Raw genomic sequence first — 23,893 nt, 5'->3', positions numbered from 1 at the left:
GTAACAATGGTAACTCAGGGAAGAAGGGAAACAAAACAAGGAAAGGAAGGAAAGAAATCCCTCGACGTCTTTATCACCACAGGAGTCTTCTTATAAACAAATAAACTGAAAGAAATGGAACAGTTAGGAAAAAACCGAATACTTCCATTGACAATGCTCAAAGAGTTCCTCTATGTCTTTACCTTAACTTTCCCTTCTTCTGTATAGAAATGAAGATGCATAAAAAGAAATGTTGGGCAAGTGTCTGTTGGTGTAAAGAGCATAAAGTTATGTACATTCAAAAGGTCAATAAACTATGTACTAATCCACTATTTAGGAATACTGCCCACCTTTACTTGTAAAATAATTTGGGAGTTGCAAAGTCCTGTGGTACTCTCACTGTGGCGTATATAATAATATTCTGAAAGTGCTTTAAGGAGTAACCCTGAACCTGTATGTTACTTTGTGAGGCAAGCACTGTCACAATCAGGAACTAATCAGCAAAAAACAACAACAAAAAGGGCAGCGCAAAGAGCGCTGTTACCGTATTTATAGTCCTCTGTTGTCCATATAGAGTGGGGGATCCGTATTTTTTAAGTAGCAGTCCAAAGGGCTGACTGGCACAGGAGCCCCTAAGTCCGGCTAGCAAGCGGGACAGGCAGATCCAGAGTCTGGCTGGCCAACGGAACCAAATGAATTTGTCCGGCCAGTCAGCGGAACCACAAACCACTCTGCCCAGCCCACAAGCGGAACAAAAGTACTGGAAATCCAGCCAGCCGGTGGGACTTTAAAGTCAATGGTTCCGAGAGTACAAGCGATGCAGGGGCTCCCAAAGACGTATCCAGCAATAGTAGCGAGGCCGGGGGAATCAAGAACAAGAAAATAGGAGCACCGGGAGAAGTCCGGAAATTATCGGGAAACCATGCAGCCAAACAGGAATCCAGGCGGCAAGACCAAACAAGGTACAGACGGAGGGGAAGTGCGGGACTCAACGCAACCCAGAAGTGAACCCGATAGTCAAAAACACTAGAACACAAAGCGCTGGGACTAGGGGAGAGTCGGGTTTTATGCTAGCCTGACCTCCTCGCGCTTGCGTGTTTATCAGCCGCCATCTTTTAATGCAGTGCTCCGGCAATCGTGACACCCCTCTGCAAACGCGCCAGGGGGAGCGTTTGCAGAGAGGTGCAGAGAGGGGGCGTGGCCTCCTCCCAATCCCGTTTTTTTTTAATTGTTTTTAAGAAGGGGGGCATTGTAGCCCCCCTTCTTTTTCTTATTTTTTGGGCCCTGGGGACCCCATCCCCCAGGGCCTCACCTCCAAAAAGTACTTTTATTTTTTTAAGGGGAAGGGGGCCGCGTGGCCCCCCTCCCATGGCTCATCAAGGCCGCGGGGACCCCATCCCCCCGGGGCATGCCACTTTTTATTTTTAGTTTTAAAGGAGGGGGGGCTGCATAGCCCCCCTCCTCAGGCCACTTAAGGCCCCGGGAACCCCATCCCCCGGGGCCGGCCTACATCCTTTTTTTTTATTATTATTATTTGGGGAGAGGGGCCGCGTGGCCCCCCTCCCAGGCCACTTCTGGCCCCGGGGACCCCATCCCCCGGGGCCTGGCCCTCCTTGTTGGGGGCCTTGGGGGGGTCCCCAAGCCCCTCACGGTCCCTGACGGCTCCCCGCTTCCTGTGGGAGCCTGCATTGCTTTTCTGCTTGGGGAGCAGCTAACATGCTGCTCCCCATGCAGAAAAGCAATCCGCTTTGATTTTTGAAAGAGAGAGCAGGTTTCCTGCTCTCTCTTTCAAAAACCAAAGCAGTTTGCTATGGTAGGGCGGGAGCCGCGCGAGGCTCCCGTCCTACCATAGCAAACAGCAGTGTCCCTGGGGTAGGCACCCTGGGACACTGCAGGAGCCGGCCCTGGGGTGTGGTGGTCCCCAGGGCCATCAAGGGCTCCAGGAGGGGGGCCGCGCGCCCCCCCTCCCACCAGTTAAAAGCCCCGGGGGGGGTGGTCCCCAGGGCTGGGGGGGTCCATCACGGATGCCCCTATTTTAAATATTAGTGCCCGGGGAGGTGGCCGTCCCCGGGGCGTGTGGGGGGCTTGAGACCCCACACAGGTTTTTTTTGTTTTAAAAAAAGAAGCCCTGGGGGGTGGCGGTCCCCAGGGCTGCAGGGGGCCATGAGCTCCCCTGCATACATAATATTAAAGCCCCAGGGGTGGTGGTCCCTGGGGCTGGGGGGCCCCTCTGGGCCCCCCATTATTATAAAAAAAAGAAGCCCCGGGTTGGCAGTCCCTGGGGCTGGGGGGGCCTTAGAGCCCCCCACCCTATCAAAATAAGCCCTGGGGGTGGTGGTCCCCGGGGCTGGGGGGCCCCTCTGGGCCACCCATTAGAAAGAGTCAATTACCCCCGGGATTTGGCCCCCCGGGGGCTAAAAAAAAAAAAGATGCAATTTTTTTTTTTATCGCCAGGGTACGCGTACCTACGCGTACCCCGCGTCCTTTTGGGACCCCCTAAGCAGGCCTAGGGGGTCAGGGTGTTTCTACTCTTTCCCCTTTTCACGTTTTTCACGTTTCTTTTTCTCGTTTCTTGTGCCTCGGTTCTACTGACGCACAAGATGGCTGCCAACACTTCCTGGTTTGGAGTGTTGACAGACACTTTTTAGCCAAGTAGCATGCAGCTCGTGCTCGTAATGGTACGCGTACTGTCCTCGGACGGTACGCGTACGGTACAACTTCGGATATATATCTATGATTTTACTTTTGATTTTCTAAGGAACTACTGAACGGATTTACACCATTTAACAAAAAGCGTAATCTGCTATCCAAAGTCTACCTTTTTGCCAAATTTGGTGTAATTCAGTTCAGCAGTTCGGGCTGTAGCCTCACATAAAGAACCCTATGGAAAATTGCATGGGGAAAACATGTTTTGGGACCCCCTTTTTTCTCTGCCCCCACTTCACTAATCACGCCGAAACTTTCAGGGTAGGAGCGAAGCAGAGCGTCCCATCTTCTTTGAGAATTTCATGAAGATTCGTCGACCGGCGCCAAAGTTATTCCAAATAGAATGTTGCGGATTTCCTATGGGAACTAGGTCCTAACTATAACTACCTACTGGCGACCGCCAGTAGGTAATACTTTTACACTCATTTTTACACCCATAGAGACACTGTCACACCCACACTTAGAACCATACAAACACTGTCTCACCCAGTCACATATCTGTATAGACACTCACTCTCACTCTTACACCCATACATTCACTGGCACACCAACTCAAATACCCATACATACACTCTCACACCCATTCATACACACATACAGACACTCTCACACCCACTCACACACCCATACAGATGCTCTCGCATCCAGTCACACACAGAGAAATACTCTTACATCTACTTACACACCCAGACACTGTCATACCCATTCACATTCCCTACAGACACTGTTACATCCATTCACAAACCCATGGAGATTCTCACATCCACACTTACAGTCATACACTTTCACACCCACTCACATACCTGTACAGACCCTCTCACACCCACTCTTACACCCACACAGTCATACCCATTCACAAACCCATACAGACACTGTCACACCTATTCACAAACCTACACAGAGACTCTCACAACCACACGAACACCTATACAGACACTTTCACACCCAAACACATGCCCATACAGACACTGTCACACCCATTCACATACCCTACAGGCTCTGTTACACCCAAAACTTGCATGAACAAACTCTTACACCGAGTGTGCGCTTCATTGGACTTTATGGGATGCTGGATGTACGGCTGTGGCTCCACCGGTCCTGCACACCATCTGACTACGGGCTCGATCCCGGAAAGAACTTTCTCTCTTTTTGATATATATATATATATATATATATATATATATATATATATATATATATATATATATATATATATATATATATATATATATATATATATATATATGCGAAAGACAAACTCCACACGCCACCTCCAATCATCCAGATCGGCGAAGCAAAGGAGAAACGGACCACAGGATCTGGCTTCAGAAGATTTAATGTGCAGGTGAAGCAACAACAGCACGACGCGTTTCGGGCCCGTGGGCCCTTGGTCACATGTATATATATATATATATATATTTATATATTTATATATATATATATAGAGAGAGAGAGAGAGAGAGAGAGAGAGAGAGAGAGAAAGAGAGAGAAAGAGAGAGAGATGATTATGAATTCCAGTGTCTTATTGTTTTTGGAAGTTAAACAATAGTTTTAAAATAACTTTTGAAAACCTAATTTTCAGTTTTTCTGTCACAAATATTCTTTACATTCCATATGCATGATGAAGTAATGTCATATCATATAACAAACATTCAGTCAGAGGCAAGATTCTAATTATATTAGAGACATGGGCGCAAAGGCAAAGAAGCCACCAGGAGGTGCCTTTATTGTATGCTACATAGGAGTTAGTGCACAATAACTGTTCCCCGGAGAGTGCACCATGGGATGGGGGAGGGACTCCAGGGACCACCAGGCATCATACCACAGGCGGCTGTAGTCACATACTGCATCCACTTGCATGGGGATCTGCCCCTTCTTTAAAATAAATGAGGCCAATCCGCTTCCAATGAATGAAGAAGCCGCACATTCAAATTGCAGCTATGCGTGCTTTGGCTCAGCTATGAACTGTCAGAGGTTGCACCTAGAATTAGAACAGGGCATTGTTTTTGTATAATCACCCAATTAATGGTGCGCGGCGCTTAGTAACAGGGAGTTACTGCATAGTTTCTCCAAGTTGGAAGGCAATTCACAGTAATTTCACACTGAAGCAGCTTTGTCCTGAAGTCCCTTTGGAATTTCCACACCTCCCCGTGTTGCAGAATAAGTGCTGCCAGGCACGCGCGGTAGATGAGTGACATCACCATCAGCGAGACAGCACTTCCCATTTCTTCCATGGGACACCTGCCGTGTACTTCCCCCGAGTGTAACCAAGTGCCACAACCAGTTCCACGCCGACGCAGCAAGGTGACGTTGAAAAACAATCCCAACAGGTCTCACGGGCCGGGGACCAAGCACTCGGGGACACAAGATGAGGGGAAATCCCCACCACAGAAAAGCAGTGCGCCCCGGCGGAGGAGGAGGGCCGGAGCACGTCTCGGAAAAAAATCCCCTTTGAAGGCTATAAAATGTCCCCGCCTCAAAACAAGAGAGAGTCGTGTCTACCTGCAGCCTTCAGCAGACAGAGCGAAAGTCCAGCGTGAGCCATGACAGGGTTAAACAGCCACTGTCTGTTTTTAGCTTCCTGCGCCGTTCTGGGGGTGTTTCACCTCAACTGGGGCATTACAGTAGGTAAGTTGATCTTTTTTAATTGATTGCATTTAGGATCACTCAAACCTTCTCTTTCCTCTGGACTGGGTGTGTTCTATTTGTTATATCACGTCACTGATGATGAAACCTCTGTACTCTGACCTCGAGAGTCTTGTTACCACCTTACTGCTGGTTTGTCTTCTAGGAAACAGTGCTTATGTGCGTATTAGACCCCTTGATAGTAATTATAACGACGCTAATAATACAAATAATACGATTTGTGGTAATAAAATAGCAAGAGTAATTATAAAAACAACAACTTGATTTAATAGAACAATTTAAGCCGCGGTTGTGCTACATTTAATCCCAATGTATTGCCCTATTCACTGTGCTCGATTTATCGACTTTGTCGACCTCACTGGTACTGCATGTGACGTTCAGATTGGACACAAACCTTTAATAAGTGTGTACATTTACCCAACGAGCTTTTCTACTGACACATGTGTGTGTTCGCAAGTGTTTGACCGCAGCGCTTAATAGGCATGTATTTATTTATAACTCGCGGAGTTTTTCACAAGCAAATCATGTCTCATTATGGCCACTTAGCGTTCAAGCACTGGTATTCCCTGAGGTGACTGGCGGCTCCCACAGTGGCATAACGAAACTTGAGGGGGGGGGGGGGACGACTCAAGGTACATGGAGGGTCCCGCTCTACATGTAATCAGGCGCCGTCAGTCCAGAGTATATTGTGCCGAGGGTGCATAGCACCGCAGGGGCTGTGGGGGCCTGTGTTACGCCACTGGGCTCCCAGATGACGCCTTGTGTGATATTATTCAAGTCAAGTTTGGTCAGCTTGTTATGTTATGCAGATTTGTAGAGCGCTGGGAAGTGTGGCCGGGCGCTGAGCAGGTGTGTGCATAGCGATTGTTGCTGTGCTGGGACAGTGCTATGAAGTACCTAAAAAGTTGGGTGAGGATCTTGAATTGTGCTCGTTTATGTATGGGGTGACCCCTTCTTACCGTAGCATACACAGCAACAAAACGCTGTTTACAACTGACCGTACCCGTGTAAAGAGCTGAATAAATAAACTGGGCGCTTGAACTGCGATGTATTGTGATTTCGTCAACTATGCGATCTAATTTGGTATATTTTCAGATATAAACAGATTTGCCTAACACTACACAGTGCGTGAAGTTTGGGGATTCACGCTAAACACCATCCTGTTTACTCCAAAGTCAAGGAAGGTGATGTTGGCTACAACAAAACCTTATTACTGGCACTAGTCAAACTAAAATGACAGATTCTACCTCCCAGCAATTCTATAAGCTAACCTTTGACCTCAACAAAACCTAATGGTCTTGTCATGAGTCTTCTACGCCGGTCTCTACTACAGCGTCCATTGAAAATCAACATTGTACTGTACGGCATAACAAACTCAATAAATAAGAATGCTGATCTTTACTGTAATAATGTGGCAGTCTGCCCTCTTGCGGTCGGAGGGGGACATTTCAGCTAAATTGGATTTTACTGACCTGCACATGGTGGTGATACCTGTGATGATTACGAGAGGATTCGGACTGATAGGGTGGCTTATTTTGGGGTAAAGCCTGCCATTCCACAAGCAGTGAAATAGGACTACAGTTTGCGTCGGCCAAAGTGGCACAGAAAGGCATAATTGAAATCGTTCACCAACAATGGCGAACACAAACAACGAGACAAGCAAGGGAAAATAAATGCTAATTATACAATGAGTACCAACTGCAAGAACTAACTTCATTTCTGATATGAGCTGTTCACTAATTCTGCACTAAAACAAATGAAAACTTTGATTTCTCTTGACCCTTTCTGAAAATGCGAGGCACAAGGCTATGTACTGACATTTTCTGGGGCAGAAGGTGAAAACCCAGTGCTTATGCTGATTTGTTTCCTGTGAATACACATTTTGATTCTGAAAAAATGCCTTTCTGGGCTTTTTACCAAATGCTTGCTGTCGACTTTAGCGGTAATCTGCAGGTCTCGAATTGTGGGCCATATTACCAAGATGTGCGTAAACGCACATCGCACATTTCCCTATCGCCGGATTTTATCGCCGTGTTAGCACGTCATTATCAACGCGCAACAAGTAGGCGATATTAAATCCGGCGATAGGGAACATTGGCGTGAAAACGAGCATTGGCGTGAAAACAAGCATTGTTTTCACGCGCTAATGTGTGCCTTGATAATATGGGGAGGTGTATTCAGCTTTATGATCCACACCCCCACGTTATCAATGCCTAACACCTGATCAGAGCAGGCATTGGGAGACCTGCGATAAACGAGTTTATCGCATGTCTCCTTCTCCCAACACCTGCCTTGATAATAGGGTGTTACCACCTCCAACCACATTTTACATGTGGTTGGACGTGGGAACGCCCACTTTGCATGTCATTAGCGATGTTTCTCGTTGACATGCAAAGTGGGCTTGAGGCTGGCGTTGGCATGCCCTTGTTAATAGGGCGCTATAAGTATCGCCGCTTTCTCGGCACAATTCGCCGAAAAAGCGGCGATACTTCACCTTGGTAATATGACCCTAATGGGCCATATTCGCCGAAAAAGTGGCGATACTTCACCTTGGTAATATGGCCCTAATGGGCCATATTACCAAGGTGAAGTAGCGCTGCGGAACGGGTTAAGAAACCAGCTCAATGCAGCAAAAGCCACTCCTTTTCTTATTTCACTGTTTGTAAACGAGATTGGCTACATACCAAAGAATCCAGTCGTCAATGATCTTTCCTTAAACATAAACACAGATGCTGGAATTCTGACCAATAGGAGCAAGAGATTTGAATTCTAAAATGTTGTTACGAAAACAAGGCAACGAGTTAAAGACGATCAAAGTGGATGCACTGTACGAATAGGGGTTTCTGCAAATACATGAGAGAATAAACCAGACCCAGACCTCCAATCCATAAGGGAAGGGGAACCATTGAGGACACACAGAGATACTTCTTGCCCTGTTCATTTTTTTTCTCTGAGTAATGTGTCTTACTCCTGACTTACTCCCGAATTTCTGGAAGCTAGCCTGCTTCCTTCCTCCCCCTTTCTCCACCTCTATACCTGCTGGCTCCCATCTTCCATATTTAAGCGCTTCTAGATGGGCTTCTGTGGTACTTTAGAACTCTGAAATGACTTTAAAGGCTTATTTATAGTGGGAAGCTGACCAAGAGTTACTTGAAAATTATCAGCACTGCTGCTGTGCCTGTCCCCCAGGGGTCCCGGTGACTCTGAATCAAAGTGAGAGGGTGAGAAGGGAGAGTCAGTGGTAACTGGAGGTTTGAAAGTCTTTACCTCAGTTTTAGATGTATCTGTTTTTTATTTTATTTTAGCACAAGGTGACCTGGATTGCTGTTACTCCCACACAAAGAAGCCCCTGCGGCTGAAGGTAATCAGCAGTTTCACAGTCCAGAGCTCAAGCGATGTCTGCGACATGGACGCCATCATGTGAGTGAGCACTGACAGGGTCTTAGACTGTATGGGGGAGGTCTACAGAGTCTTTTTCCTTCATTAGGACAAAATTACAGACCAGGTTTTGGAGCAGAGAGCAGTATGGTTTAACAGCTGTTCTATTTATGTTTTTTTATCATTTTCTTGTGTTATCAACCGTGAACAATTTGTCTAAGTGCCCCAGAGCACTGAACAACATAATATAGCAAAATCTCTCACCATGGAGGCATAGGGCCACATGTATCAATCAGCCTTATTCATCAACGGGCCGTTTTGCGAGCCCCTAATAGTGATTCATAGCGAATCGCTATTAAGGACTCGCAAAACGGTATTCATGTAGGAATTGCTAAATAAATAGCGATTCCTACACATTCCTTATTTGCGAGTAGCAAATTGCTAATCGCAAATAAGGAATAACTCCCCATTCATTCCTATGTGCCAAAAGGCCCATAGGAATGAATGGGGAGTATTCCTTATTTGCGATTAGCAATTAGCTAATCGCAAATAAGATAGCGATTTAAAGGGTGCCAGGGGTGTCCAAAGGACACCCTGTAGCACCCCTTAAATGCAAATTGAAACAGGTGTTGCGCACACACATGTCCAAAGGACATGTGTGTGTGCAACATGCAACTTAGAAAAATGCTTTTAAAAGCCTTTTTCTAAGTTTTTGCTATTTACCGAGAGGTCTGACCTCTCGGTAAATAGCGGCCCAAAATTGCATTTTCGCAATTTTAAAATGCTTCATGAATTGCATTTAAGGAATCTCAAATAGAGATTCCTTAAATTCAATTCTTCGCAAATGTGCGAATTCTTAAATAGCGAATTTTGCATTTGGGATGATGAATCCCAAATGCAAAAATTGCACTCGCAAAAGGCAAGATTCTGAGAATCTTGCCCTTTGCGAGTGCAATTTAGCTTGATGAATCAGGCGGAATGTTCCATGTTGCATTTCCTAAATACATAATTTTAGGTCATCACTATTTAGGCAATGCAAAATGGTATGTAAGAAAATAGTGATTCCTACAGAGTCGGAATTGCAGTTAGGTAATCACTATTAGGAAATGCAACTCCATGCATTCTGAAGGCCCATGTGTGCGTATGGTGTTGCATTACATAATTTGCGATTACATAAATGGTAATCGCAAATTAGGAAATGCAAAACCAAGGGTGTTTGGGGGCTTAAGGCCCCCCTGAAGCACCCCCCAAAATGTGCACATGTAAATGGAACACGTCCTAGGGGCATGTGGGTCCTACATGGCACTTTGAAAAATGCATTTTTTTGTGCATTTTTAGAAATTGCACATGGTTAAATTGACTTGGAGTCATTTCCTAAATCCCCAGTTTGCATTTAGAAAATGCTTGGTACATGTGCTTAGGGAATCGCCATTTGCGATTACCTAAAATTCACTGACAAAGCCGTTCATACATCCTGAAAGACTATTTTGCTTTCACAAACAGTCAAATTTAGCAATTCGGACCGTTTGTGAATGCAAAATAGGTTGATAGATGAGGTCCTTAATTACTAAAATGTCTGAACATTCAGTCCTTAATGCACAGGGAGAGTACCTGAGGCGCTTGTTCTCCTATATCAGGAAGACCTGGAGATATAGTTGGGTATCATCCATATGTTGGCAAATGAAGACTCACCAATCAAGACTCCTTGTGACTCAATGTACAGATTTAACAGCCCAGGTGTTAGAATAAATCCGAGGACACCCGCGTGTCATGTTGTTTCAAAGTTGGCTCGTTGCCCACACCTGTGTCATCTGAAATCAGTGAGTCAAAAATGAGAGACCAGTCAAGGCCAGCACCACTAAAGCCACAAAATAGATCCGAGAATAGTGTGGTAATTTCAAAAATATCTGAAATGTCATAAATGACGAGCAGGCAGGCACCTCCTTCATCCAGCACACAATGACAGTCATCCAAAATGTGGAGGTCAGTGGGATTCCAGGTGAAGATACTGACATGACAAGCGGTGCATGCTTTGTCATCACCTAGAGCTGCTGGTCCTGGCCACAAAACTCTAGCATTCTCCCCAAAACGGTAGTATAGTTAAGAGGCAATAGTTTGACAAATTATCTGGATTCACTTTAAATGTATGAAGCATGTTGTAGGAAAAAAAGACAATGCAATACAAGCAAGGAGTGTCAATCAGGGCTAGTCAGGAGTAGCAGCTGCAACCAAAAACTTGACAATTTATTATCACCGGCATTGCCCTTGCTACCCCTTGTCTTAAATTGAAGAAGGCAATGGCAGCAAAGGAAGCAAAGTCAACTCCAAAAAGGAACCCTATTTATTTTTTGCATTTTGCACTCCTTGTCCATTGCATAGCCAAATAGCTGTGGACTAGAGGCTGCTGTGGGTCATGGGGTGGGGATCCAAAAGGTACATAATACCATCTCTGATACCTCTGAAATGTTCACAAATCTATGCCCATCAAGGAGCAGTAGACCATTTTGATGCACACTACAAAGGCATGGAAAAGACTCACAAGTTAGTGCATTAAAAGGCTGTAACATATGCCCGACTCTGTTGGGGATCCATACCTCTGCACCATCAATATCTCAAGATAAGCTTACAATTTGTAAATCCACTCCTTCGAGCACCAATCGCAAGGATGTCTGAGGGGTTTTGAGATAAACTAGTGGCAGGATTTTCCAATACTTGATCTGAGCAGTGTTCTACCAAAATATTGAGCTTTTAAAATCAACTTCATGATCAATCTGTACCTCCTCCTGCTTATCTTGACAGGGAAACGGCCACTACAACGAAGCCGTTTCCACGAAATCCTTAACCACGCATGCAGTACAACGCATGCATGGTTACCACTAAAGCCTTTACCACGCATACCTTTACTACGAGGTTTGTAGTAAAGGCATATGTGGTAAAGGTAAAAAGTAAAAAAAGGGGGGCTTGGGGGGGTCTCCCCCCCCCAAAAAAAAACTCACCAGAAGTCACGTCGGGATATGCACATAATCAGCGTTGTTTAAGAGAAATCGGAAAAAAAACGTCCGTTTCCTCTTAACGACGTATGACGTCACCACGCAAGTATTCGAGGTAAAGGTTATGCGTGGAAAACGAATTCCGTTGTAACGCCTGCGTGGTAAAGGCATGCGTTGCAACGGAATTCGTTGTAACGTCATACATTCATCTTGACAATGGTTTTACTTTGGAATATTGATAACAAAGTTATTGTCTACCATAAATATTGTCGCCTACTCATCATTACCAAAACGATTATACCTTTGGGTTTAGGATTACTGCTATTAAATCCGATAGAAAATGATGTTTGTAAACGGTATTTAGAACATTATATGTTGTCAGATATCTCGGTAATTGATATTATTGAGGGATATCTATGCAGGCCGAAAATGCTATGGTCAATATTTTAACATGTAATCAGACCGATTGAGCAGAGACAGGCAGCATTCCCTGTTAAAGTTTCCTCCAACCGTGTGCAACTGTTGAATGTGGTGAAAAAATATACAATGGAGTTATTCAGCTTTCATCACGGCCAACATAGAGGCTGATAGTGATAGATCCTAAAACTAAACTGACCATGTGTGTTTGGGGAAAGAGGGACATTTTACTTTGCATGAGTTAACATCCAGTTTTCTCTTTTACAGCTTTCACACAAAGAAACGGTTCAACGTGTGTGCCAACCCAGAGGATAAATGGGTGAAACGCATCCTTAAGGCCTTGAGGTAAGTCTACCCCCTCCCTTGCTACAGGTTATCATGTCGGATCCTCCTGGCCGTGTCAAATCCTTCTGTTCCCAAAATGTCCCTTGTGGAAGCCTTCTCTTCACATTAGTTACACCCCCCCATCTCTATGGTCTCCATTGGTCACCCACTTCAAAAATGTGTAAGCATGCCTGAGTGATGCAAGAATGGCAGGGAAAAAGAAGCTCCTGAATGTTTATTTATTTAGAAATTTCATAAAGCAAGAGGTACCTCATTGTGTTGACTTCAGGACACAAGAATGGAGACTGAGCTTTTTTCATTTTCACTTTGTTGTGCACCCCAGTGAATTAATTGTCATAATATACATAAGTCATTGTAACCACGATCTGTAGCTGGGGCAAATGTCCCTTAGAAACCACTGTAACAGCTTGAAAGGCAAATCACCTATGCCTGATGGGGTTCCCGTGTCCAGACCAAGATGCGTGAAGTAAGGATGTTACTGTCAAGGCGTGGTTTTACAGAGTTCATTTTTTTTCTTGTACCTTGTTGAGTTTTCGTCGCTCCTTCTAACTACTTCTCCATTCTGCTGTGGGGTTTGCATGTTTAAGAATCTTTTCTGCAGTCCAGAAATGTATGTCATATCTGGCTCATCTTATCAAGAAATGCACCACTTTGCAAAGTTCTAATGCCAGACAGTAGCAATGTTCTCCCATGGACACCATGTTTCGAGTTGGAAGCTTTCTCTTTAACAGTCCAGTGAATTCTGGTACTTGGGTCCAAGGCTGAGTTAAATTTATTCAACACAGCAACACCAAGAGTTCATTAGACTGTTCACTAGAAATCTTGCGTCATTGAAAAATAAACCAAACCTAAGGAAGCCTGATGTGGTGCTGAACCCCTCTGTGGGATGTATGACGGTACAACGCGTGCTTTTACAACGCGTACCGTTACGACGCAGGTTTTACAACGCAAGTCGTTACAACGACTTGCGTTGGGGGGCGCTGGATAGTGAATAGTTTAATTTACTATTCCAACTCCAGTCCCCGTGGATAGTAGGGAAGGTGTTGGATAGTAAATTAAACTATTACCTATCCTAGAGCGCCCTCCAGCGAAAGTCGTTGTAATGACTTTCGTTGTTAAACCTGCGTCGTAACGGTACTTCGTTGTAAAAGTTCCTTTGTAAAGGACGTTCCCCCCTCTGTGCATGGCATCAGGAGAACGGGTGTGTGGAATTTACACATTTTTAGCAAAATTACACGTATTACATGGAAAGAAATGTTGTCTGTATCTCAAATAACTTCTCTCCATGAGATATTCCTTGCATAATAAAAGTCATGCATGATACCAGCAACAGATTGGTTTGAGGAGAAAATGTATTGGAGGAGAAAATGTCTCTCAAAAAGATGCACTCTACTCAAACCAGTAACCAACGAGCAAAAACCGCTTGACATTTCATGTTATATGAAACGGCGAAAACGTTGCTCGTTTTGTGTGATGCAAAGTTTGGGAATTAGACAAATTTACACTGGTGTAACAAACATTTTGCACAGTGATCAAAAGGCGTATCATCGACAGTTTATTTAGGAGTGGAATGTGCCCTTGAATATAGGAGCCTTTGATATCCGGCTTAGGGTCAGAGACAAATCTAGGACCATTTCCTATGTCGCACATCCACAGCGTCTGCTGTTGAAGATGCATTTGATTTGATTCCTGGAGAGGGAGTGGTTCCATTTGCCTTGAAGGCACAGCTAGATGGACTACCAGGGATGTAGGCCCACCCTTTTTGCTTTATTTAAACACCGGCATTTTAACATCTCACGTTGTATTAAGGTCCTGCGGGGTGGGTGTATCCTCGTCACCTTCCCAAGGTGAGATCTACACAAGTTGGTTGGGAACTGTCTTAATCCATACTAGAAAATGTGAATGGAGTGTATCTAGACGTGGATGATGCCACCCACCATCACTGCGTGAAGCAAGAGGGGGCAGTACATAGATGGATGCTGCATTTATGCATTCCTATGAGGCAGAAACTATATTTTTGGTTCATTTGAGGTGACTGAGTTGTGCATTAAGGTACCACCCAGTGCTCACGATTCTATTGAGATTTCTCTTTTGATTAAATATTCCTAGCTATTTAGGCATCCATTTGGTACCCACATTATAGGCATCCATGTGGAACCCATATTGTCTTTTTTAGGGGGAGGTACAATGAGTCACATACAACATTTTCAGTGTTGGCTTGACAACACACACATACATTCACAAGGGACGCTGGCCTCTATTCCAGGGCTCTCTTCGTGTAACCAACCTGTTTCAGGACCTTGCATCATACTGATGTTATGGTACCCTATAACCCAACCTAAACCACACAAAACAACCCGTACCATTCCACCAACATCGAGTCAAGATAGCTAGGACATGCAATTTGATCCCGCTGGTGCTACTCTTGTTCTCAGCGGTCATGAATGCGGCATCAGGAACAGAAAGTGAAAAGGGGTCTCTGATCCCTAATACATTTCTGTAATTCCCACTCAATTGGAGACTCAAGAGTTTCATATGTTGAACCATGTAATGCCATTTATCAGTCAAATGGTGTGTGACGTCACTTCAACTACCGGTGGTATTTTGGAGACTTCAATATTCGTGTCCATGTACCAGAGTCAGAGTGATGCAGTGACTGTTCAAGGGGTGTTCGGACCAAGCCTGTTTGAGAGACCACTACATTCATGGCAGAAACTTATTTTTGGGTGCATAGTGGCTCCCTCCACTCATATTCGGTTACATGTCTTTTTTCTTTTCACAGAAAGGGAACCAAGAAGAGCAAGGGGAGGCGAGGTCCTCGCAAGAGTCCTAAAACCAACCCCCGTAAACAAGGCTCACAAATCCTAACCTCTGGAGAGTAAGTCCATGTTGGCAACCGGGCAGACGCTCCTGCTTTCGTCAGAAGCTGCAGCATCGGCTGACATTGATCCACATTGCATCGTAATTTAACTCACCTGCTGAAGGCCAGCGAAATGCGCGCATATTGTGCCTGCAGAATGCTTTTACCTGGGCTACAGATGCCTAAATATTGCTTTTTTCTTAAAGCCAAAAATGACTTTGCAACGATGTTACAGTTTGGTATTGTTGTGGAAGAGAGGCGAAGAGGAGGGTCAAACCCCGGTGCAAGTCAACCCATGCATGCTTTCATAGACCATGGGCCAGATTTAGAGTTCAGAGAATAGTACTCCTCCCCAAATGCAACATATAACATGTCCGTCTTATTACAAGTGCATTAGGCAATAATGCAACTGTAATAAGGTGGATAGGATATCTGTCATATTTGTGTGTACTTGTAATAAGGCAGATGTGACAGAGTACCCGCCTGCCAAACTCTAAATCAGGTCCTATGTAGACAGCTCTATGCAGACTTAAATGCATCGTGTATGTAATACATGTTTTCTTGTACTCCATGAATATTTATTTCTACTCAGATCTCATCCAGTGTGTATATAACTCCATGCACCCTTGTGTTTTACACCTGTGCTACTCCATGAAAATGTGTACATCTGTGTGTATAACTCAACAAAGACTAATGCACTCATTGGATGTTACCCTGTGCCGCCCCACGTGTTCATAGACATGTTTCTACCCCTTGTGTGGGGCTCAATGCAGCCAGGCATTTTTCTATGCAGCTCTAAGCATGCCTGTACCCCTTCTGTGTTGTTACTTAATGTGGATTTGTGTATATTATCACATGCAGTCGTTTATTCTATGTCTGTGTTGCTTTTTTGAACCAATTATTCCCTTTGCACATCATTGTATGCATTTCTGCATTCATTTCGTATGAGGACTCCAGTCACAATCAGCCCTTGGTATTTTAGGTAACATTTCCCCCTACACCATGAACAGACAAGAGCATCCAGGTTCTGTCCCTTGGAACATAAATCTGTGTATCCTTCTTCTCCCCTTGAGCATATAATTCGATAGGGCCCTTTCTCCTGTGCATGTAGCTCCATGCAATCCACTTCCCTCTGTTCATATAACTTCAGGTAGCCTTTTCACCTTTGTATGTGACTCCGTGCTGGCCTCTTTCAATTGTGCATATAACTCCATGCAGCCGTATTTCCCCAGTGCATATAACTCTATGCAGTCCTCTTTGCTCTGTGCATTCTACTTCCTATAGCCCTTTCACCTGTATATGTGACTCCATGTGGGTCTCTCTCCTCTGTGCATATAACTCCATCTAGTCCACTTTCCCTTGTGCATTTAACTTCATGGATCCCTTTCTCATGTGCATGCAACTTCATGCCGCCCTATTTCCCCAGTGCATTTAACTTCATGCAACCCTTTCTCCTGTGCATTTAACTCCACGCAGCCCTTTCTCGTGTGCATTCAACACCATGTAACCCTTTCTCTTTTTCAGGCAAATCCATGCAGCCCTTTCTCCTGTGCATGCAACTCCATGCAGCCCTATTTCCCCAGTGCCTATACCTCCATGCAGCCCTATTTCCCCAGTGCCTATACTTCCATGCAGCCCTGTCTCCCCTGCATACAACTTCATGCAGTCCTTTCTCATGTGTCCATGCAATGCACCCCTTTTTCCTGTGCATGCAACTCCATGCAGCCCTATTTCCCCCGTGCCTATACCTCCATGCAGCCCTCTTTGTTCTGTGCATATAACTTCATATATCCCTTTCACCTGTGCATGTAACTCCATGGAGACCATTTTCCTCTGTGCATATACTGCCATTCAACACGTTCTCCTATGCATGTAACTCCAAGGAGATCTCTTTTCTCTGGGCATATAACTTCAAACAACCGTTTCTCTTGTGCATGTAACACCATGCAGCCCTTTCATCCTGTGCATGTAACATCAAGCTGTCCACTTCCTTCTGTAAATGTAACATCATGCAACCTTTTCTGCAATGCACGTAGTTCCGCGCAGCTGTTTCCCCAGTGCTTATAACACCATGCAGTTCTGTTTCCCCGGGCATATAGCACCAAGAAGTCCTGTTTCCTCTGTGCATATAACTCAGTGAAGTCCCCTTAAATATAACTTTATAGAGTCCTGTTTTTCCAGTGCATCTAACTCCATCCTGCCCTACTAGCCCTATCAGTGTAATTCAATTGAGCCATATCTTCCCCCTGTGCTTACCACCCCATTCAGTCTTATTACTCCTTTTCATATAACTCCAAACAGCCCAATTTCATCGACGCATATAAATCCATGCAATCGTCCTCCACCTGTGAATGTAACTTGTACACTTCTCTGCTTTGCACTGTGATGGGTTAACTGTGACCCTCTGCTATTTTCTCACATTGAGAATTAAATGTTGCTTCAAGGCGGAAGCTAAGATTAGATACGTCCAATTTCTTTCTTGTTTTCTTAATAAAAGACAAGAAAATGTATATGAACATTAATGTTTCTGGGTTTCTTTTTCGACACGCAATCAGAACTATCAGAAGCAGACCCTCTTAGCTGCATCTACACTATAGGTGCATGTACGCACCTCACAGAACGCCCTCACAAACCTTCCTCGGCATCCCCACTGCTCTTGAGAATCCCATTGAGGGTTATGTAGGATGAATCTGGCTGTTGTGAGAAGATGTATTGGTATCTGTAGGGGATAGCTGGTGGAGGTCCATAATCTACTGAGTGGAAACAGTGAAAACAGTGAGTCACATGTGCTGCTAGGTTATCTCTGAAACAAGGTCGGTGGGGGTATGGACGAGAGGTCACCTGGAGGTGACAGACAAAGGCACATAGCCCTCTAACCAGTGCTTAATTTGAGCCAGTGGTTTCCTGTGCTCGGCACCTGCACTTAATTGTCAACACCGGCACTTATAACAGTTCACCACATGGTGGCACTCTTTGACTAATTTTGAAACGTGCACAACAACAGTTGTTTAAGCATTTAATACAGATCCAAAATGATTAATACCTGCTACCCAAGCCAATCTAACAGATTTAGGTGGCATGGAAAAGTCGCAATTGTCATTTGTATGGGTGTGAGGTTAGTGTTTGTAGTGGTGCTGTTGTTGGCAGCGCTGGCAGGGGCAATGGGTGATGCAAGTTGCAGTGATCTCCTGACAGGGGACCTGGCACTGATGTGTTGTTTTTTTTACAAATTAAGCATTGACTATAACCTTCAACCACATTAAAAAGGCAAGCAGAGAGTCAAATATCCTACATTTCTAGGCAATTATGTTTCACACTGTAAATATAAAACAAACAGAACATTGTATACTGTACCTTTTATGTGAATAATATAGATTTGCCATTTTCCAACAACTATTCACTGCATGAAAGGAGAAGGGGGTGGCTTGGGCATTTACTGTCTAATGAGTTGTAGAAGAGCTTTGTGTGGACATGACCATGGAAAGGAGGCAAGGCTTCTTGGCAAGCCTGTTTGAGAGTCACTGCGTGCCCCACACCACGAAAAGGCCAGTGCCCTGGGGAAGTTACACAATCTGTACAGAAACTCTGAAGAAGAGCTGGAAACCCAAATTGTGCAGACGTTTCCAGCTTACCTTGTGTTCCAGAGTGTGATACTGGCTATTCACTGTGTTAACCCCTTCGACGCTGATGACGAGCTGGGCTCGTCATGAGGTAGCCTCCTCGCACGCTCATGACGAGCCCAGCTCGTCATGAAACATGGGAATCAACAAATCTCAGCACAGGAGGGGAACACCATCAGCATTGATGTGGTTAAAGTGTCGAGGGAGCTGGTGTGACAAACAGTGGCAGCGTTTGAGAAAGCAGGTGAGATAAGTTATTTATTTATGTATTTGAAAGGTTTTGAATAGTGCTGGCTGAACCTGTGAGTATCAGAGCGCTTTACAGGAGCAGAGGCAGTACAATAAATAAAACAATTGCATTGGGTAAAGCATAAATAGTCAATTACAACACCACAAGAGCATTAGAAATAAAAAGGATGGGGAAAAGCAATTTACATGAGAGGAGGGAATGAGGGTAAAAACATAAACCGTCAATTACCACACCACAATTGGATTCGAAATAAAAAGGGAAGGGGAAGAGCAACTAAATATTATAAGTGGAAGAGAACAGCTGTAAAGGAATAGAAAAGAGAAACGACGGACAAAAGATGAAGGTAGTGATGTGGTTGAAATGGATGGAGGACATGGGGAGGGGGAGAATGGGGGAACAGGAAGCAGTAAAGAGGGTGGATGTCTCATGTGGGGAGCGAAGAGAGAGCAAGGGAGAAAATAAAGGATCATTAATAAGGGGAGGTAGAGAGTAGGGTCAGAGGAGAGGATTATGGACCAAAGTATTTGTTGAGGGGGTGAGATTTAAGGTCTTTTTTAAAGCTGAAGTAGGAGGGGTTGTAGTGCATGTCCTTAGAGAGTGAGTTCCAGATGTTAGGGGCTCTCCCAGAGAAGGAGCGAGATTGGGTGGATTTCTTTTTAAACAAAGGGGGGAGAAGGAGGAGAGCATTGGTGCTCCTTATCGGCTGGGAGCACCCCGCTTTGTTGAGTTTGTTTGTGAGGTATAGCAGGGTTTGTTGGTGAAGAGCTTTGTGAGTAATGCATGCAGTCTTGTAGGGGCATCTTCCTTCAATCGGTAGCCAATTGAGGGCTTTGAGGGTCGGAGAGATGTGGTCAAATCGTTTACAGTCAGTTATGGGCCTGGCCGTCAAGTGTAGCACAGATCTAAGAGAGGGCTAGGTTTACTTTAGGAGTTCCAGTAAGGATGGCATGGCCTTAGTCAAGTTTGGAGAGAACTAGAGATTATACAACCCATTTGAAGTTATCCAATGGAATGAAGGGTTTGATTTTCTTGAAGTGTCGGATAGTGAAAAGAGCTCCTTTAGCCACGTTTTTTATGTGGTCTTTAAGAGTAAGGTTTTTGTCAAGAGTGAAACCAAGTGATTTTGCTGAGTTGGATAAGGAGAGCGAGCAATTGAGGGCATTGAGGTCAGAGATCCAGCTTTGGATGGGGAGACGGTTGTTTTTTGGAGAGAAGAGAATAATTTCTGTTTTTTTAGGGTTCAGTTTGAGATGGTTAGAGAAGACCCAGGCTTGTATCTTACTCAGAGTGTTGTTGAGATGAAGAATGTCTAAGTGAGATCTAATCTTATAGTAGAGTTGGGTATCATCAGCATAACAGTGATAATTGATTCCAGCTTGTTTCAAAATGAGGGTAAGGGGTTCCATAAAGAGGTTAAAGTGGGAGGGGGAGAGAAGGGAGCCCTGGGGGATGCCCAGAGAGACAGGTGTGGATTTGGAGAGGCAATCTTTGATTTTGATTTATTGTGTTCTATGTTGAAGGAAGGAGGCGAACAATTTAAGGACCAGACCATTAAGGCCAAAGCAAGCTTTAAGTGAGTTCAGTAAGGAAGAATGGTTAACAGTATCAAAGGCTGCAGAGAGGTCAAGGAGTATGAGAAGGCAGGTCTCACCATTATCAAGGGTATATTGAATGTCATCAACTATGTTTAGCATAGTGTTTTCTGTACTGCAGCCGTTTCTGAAGCCATATTGAAGGGAGTCAAGTAAATTGAAATTACCTATGTGTTTATCCAATTGGAGCAAAGCACATTTTTCAAGCACTTTAGAAAGAAGTGGGAGGTTAGAGATAGGGCAGAGATTGTTAATATTGTTGGGGTCAGATGAGAAGTTTCTCAGGATGGGAGTGATTTAACCAAGTTCAAGGGAGTCGGGCGCAACCAGTGGCAAGGGAGAAGTTGATGATATTAATCCAAAAAGGGGCAATGATGTGGTTAAGTTTGTGAACAAGGTTAGAAGGGAGAGGATCTTTAGTTTGTGAGGTTGGCTTTAGTTTCAAAATGATATTGAACACTTCGAGCTCAGTCATAGGATGGAAATTATGCCAGGAGGCATTGTTTTTCAGAAGTAAGTTGGAAGAGTTGTCACCGAGAGAATTAGTGGTGGGTAGGTAAGTGGGAGGATTAAGTGGTTGAGGTGGAGTTAGTAAGGGGGGCGTATCATTGGTAACGTTAGGGGCATATGAGGGGCTGGTCAGAAACAGAGGTAGAAGGAAGGATTGGTCAATTTTGGTGAATAGTTCTTAAAGTGAATTAAGGAGATGAATATATCACAGTAAAGCTCCATAAGCGGGGCCTTCGCTCTATAGCACAGTAAAAACAGAAACGTGGAGATACAAAACAGTGTGAGACAAGTGAAAACACATGCAGCTTAATTTATGCTGATGGTTTCCGGTGCTCAGCACCAGGACTTTTAATTGTCAGCATCGGATCAAGTGACATTCCACCACATGGTGGCGCTGTCTTTTTAGTTTTGCGATGTACAAAAAAAAGTGCTTGTTAAGTCAATACACATTGAAAACGAATAATACCAGCCTCTCAAGACATTATTATAGCTTTGCGTGGCCTGAAATAGTCTGAATTGTCACACTTGTAGGAGTGTGATGGTTAAGTATTATGTTGGTACTGTCCTCAGCAGCGCTGGCAGGGTATGGATGGTGCAAGCTGCAGTGACCTTCCCCGAAGGGCACTGGCACTTAATCTTCTACAATTTAACCCCTTGGCTGGGGGACGTTTTCACCTGCTTTGTGGGAGGGAGGGGGGGGCGCTGTGCTCGTGACAAGCTCAGCTTGTCATGAGGCACAGTGGAACTGCACTCATGACGAGCTGAGCTCGTCACGACCACACCAGTTTTGGAACGTTCAGCACAGCAGGGAAATTATGCCCGTGTGCGAATGTTCCAACGGCCATGACGAGCTCAGCTCGTCATGAGTGCAGCTCAACCATGCCTCATGACGTGCTGAGCTCGTCATGAGCACGCAACGGGTAAGGCACATGTAAACACCACATAAAACACAAAGAAAACCCGGGCACCAAAAGAGACGAAGGAAATGGAAACTATTACACTTTAGAACAAGATTTTACAACGCCTTCCAGAGTGAAAAGGTCTGATGGCCACAAGATCCATTGTAAACTGGGGGAATGGCTGTGGGTTGTATACTTAGTGATGATAAGGGCAGTGGTGACCCTGAGATAGAAAGCCTTGGATCGCTGGTCTGACAGCACTCCTCTACCAGGAATGTTGTTCCCACTGACGTTTAGTGAAACGAGGGCTATCTCACTACTATGTGTCTACAGCTGAGGGACATGTCTTCTTTACAAGTAGAATAATAATCACAACAGTGCAGTGGGACTCTTTTTTTCTGGTGGTACCTACACAAAATCAATTAGAGGTACATTGAATGAAACAATGCTATTAATCGTAGAAATTAATACAAACAACAGGCCTCCATAACATAGATGTAATTCTTTTTTTAACTATTTTTTGACAGCACGTAGGTAGAAGAAATAAGTCATATGGTGATCTCATAAAGTGCAGACAACACAGGGAAATTGCGGTGCACACACGAGAATATACAGTTAGAAAGCAGCATTGCTTTCCTGGTTGCAGCCTTGCATCCCTGGTCGCCGCCGCAGTCAGGCAACAGCTGTGGGGCCGCATGGGGGGGAGGGGGGAGATTTCGAGGAACGATGCAGAGGGAAAAATAATTATTTATTTAATTTTCCCTCTGCATCGTCCTTCGAAATCTCCCCCATCCCCACACCACCCGGTCCCACCGCTGCTACCTGTACGGACTATGGCTGCCTGGTCGTCTTCACACACAACTGTATTTCTGTTTATAATCACATTTCATCTAGACAGCAATCTCATCGAATTATGACCAGGCGCCTACTATCAACGTTTTGACCCTTAGGTTATTTGAAGGGTCTAAGGACCATTCATCTTGAGAATGTAAGCCTGCGAAAGAAAGCATGAGGCCTAATCAGAATGATGTATGATTAAACAATACACTCACCACGTGAAATATCTTTAGGCAGAACCCACTGAATATATCTGGTGTCCTACTGTGGGCAATCTACAGAGAAATATATGAAAAAGCACTCAACAACATATAGGAAGTTGGGACCAACCAACAGTGAGTCCATAGGACACATCATATAATGTTGTGTCATATCACCATGTTTCATGTCGCAAACCATGCTCAGATAGTGTGAGAGTCTGGGTGTGTGTGTTTCAAATGCCTTATTCACTGGGGGTAGTATCACACTTCTCAATGTCCTGCTTATGGTAGGCCTGTGCTTCCAGACTGGGGGAGGGATTGAGGTGGTTTTACCATTGGCAATCCTGTCCCTGCTGTTTTGTGTGTCTTCACATTGGAAATCATGCCTTGCTGGTTCCTGCCCTGGTGCTGCCATAAAGCGACCAGCAAAGGAAGCAAGGAACATTTTTTTTATTCCAGTGTTTTTTGTTTGTGAGTGTGTGTGTGTGTGTGTGTTGATTTAAGAATATTTTTATAGGTGATACTCTGGCTACAATACCTTTTTGAAGCACGATGATTAAAACTCTACACACCACGCCACTGGACTGTACAATGACAGCTTTTGGAGTCATACGCCAAGGGCTATTCATAGATTCACAAACCAGTCAGTCCCAGCAAGTGAACA

General features: G+C 44.6%; 1 protein-coding gene across 2 annotated transcripts; it reads left to right on the top strand.

The window, feature by feature from the left end:
• Positions 1-4,958: 4,958 nt before the first annotated feature.
• Positions 4,959-17,837, top strand: LOC144791245 (C-C motif chemokine 20-like). 2 transcript variants are annotated; one of them, XR_013602337.1, is made up of 5 exons: positions 4,959-5,313; positions 8,637-8,751; positions 12,384-12,461; positions 15,244-17,087; positions 17,368-17,837. XR_013602337.1 is itself a non-coding variant. In XM_078665900.1 (4 exons), exons 1-4 carry the CDS (start codon positions 5,229-5,231, stop codon positions 15,341-15,343), a joined length of 378 nt encoding a protein of 125 aa, XP_078522026.1. In that variant the 5' UTR covers positions 4,959-5,228; the 3' UTR covers positions 15,344-17,837. The 2 variants fall into 2 exon arrangements, 1 of the variants encoding a protein (XP_078522026.1); XM_078665900.1 differs by having other exon boundaries at positions 15,244-17,837.
• The last annotated feature ends 6,056 nt before the right edge of the window (positions 17,838-23,893 follow it).

The sequence above is a fragment of the Lissotriton helveticus genome, chromosome 11 (assembly GCF_964261635.1).
Source record: "Lissotriton helveticus chromosome 11, aLisHel1.1, whole genome shotgun sequence".
Taxonomy (NCBI): Eukaryota; Metazoa; Chordata; class Amphibia; order Caudata; family Salamandridae; genus Lissotriton; species Lissotriton helveticus.
This window is presented reverse-complemented; position numbering and strand designations above follow the sequence as displayed.

Excerpts from the sequence above, each read along its gene's own strand:
- LOC144791245 (XM_078665900.1), top strand. The coding sequence starts at position 5,229 with ATGACAGGGTTAAACAGCCACTGTCTGTTTTTAGCTTCCTGCGCCGTT. Across the intron at positions 5,314-8,636 it reads CAACTGGGGCATTACAGTAG|CACAAGGTGACCTGGATTGC; the intron begins GTAAGTTGATCT and ends ATTTTATTTTAG. Across the intron at positions 12,462-15,243 it reads CGCATCCTTAAGGCCTTGAG|AAAGGGAACCAAGAAGAGCA; the intron begins GTAAGTCTACCC and ends TTCTTTTCACAG.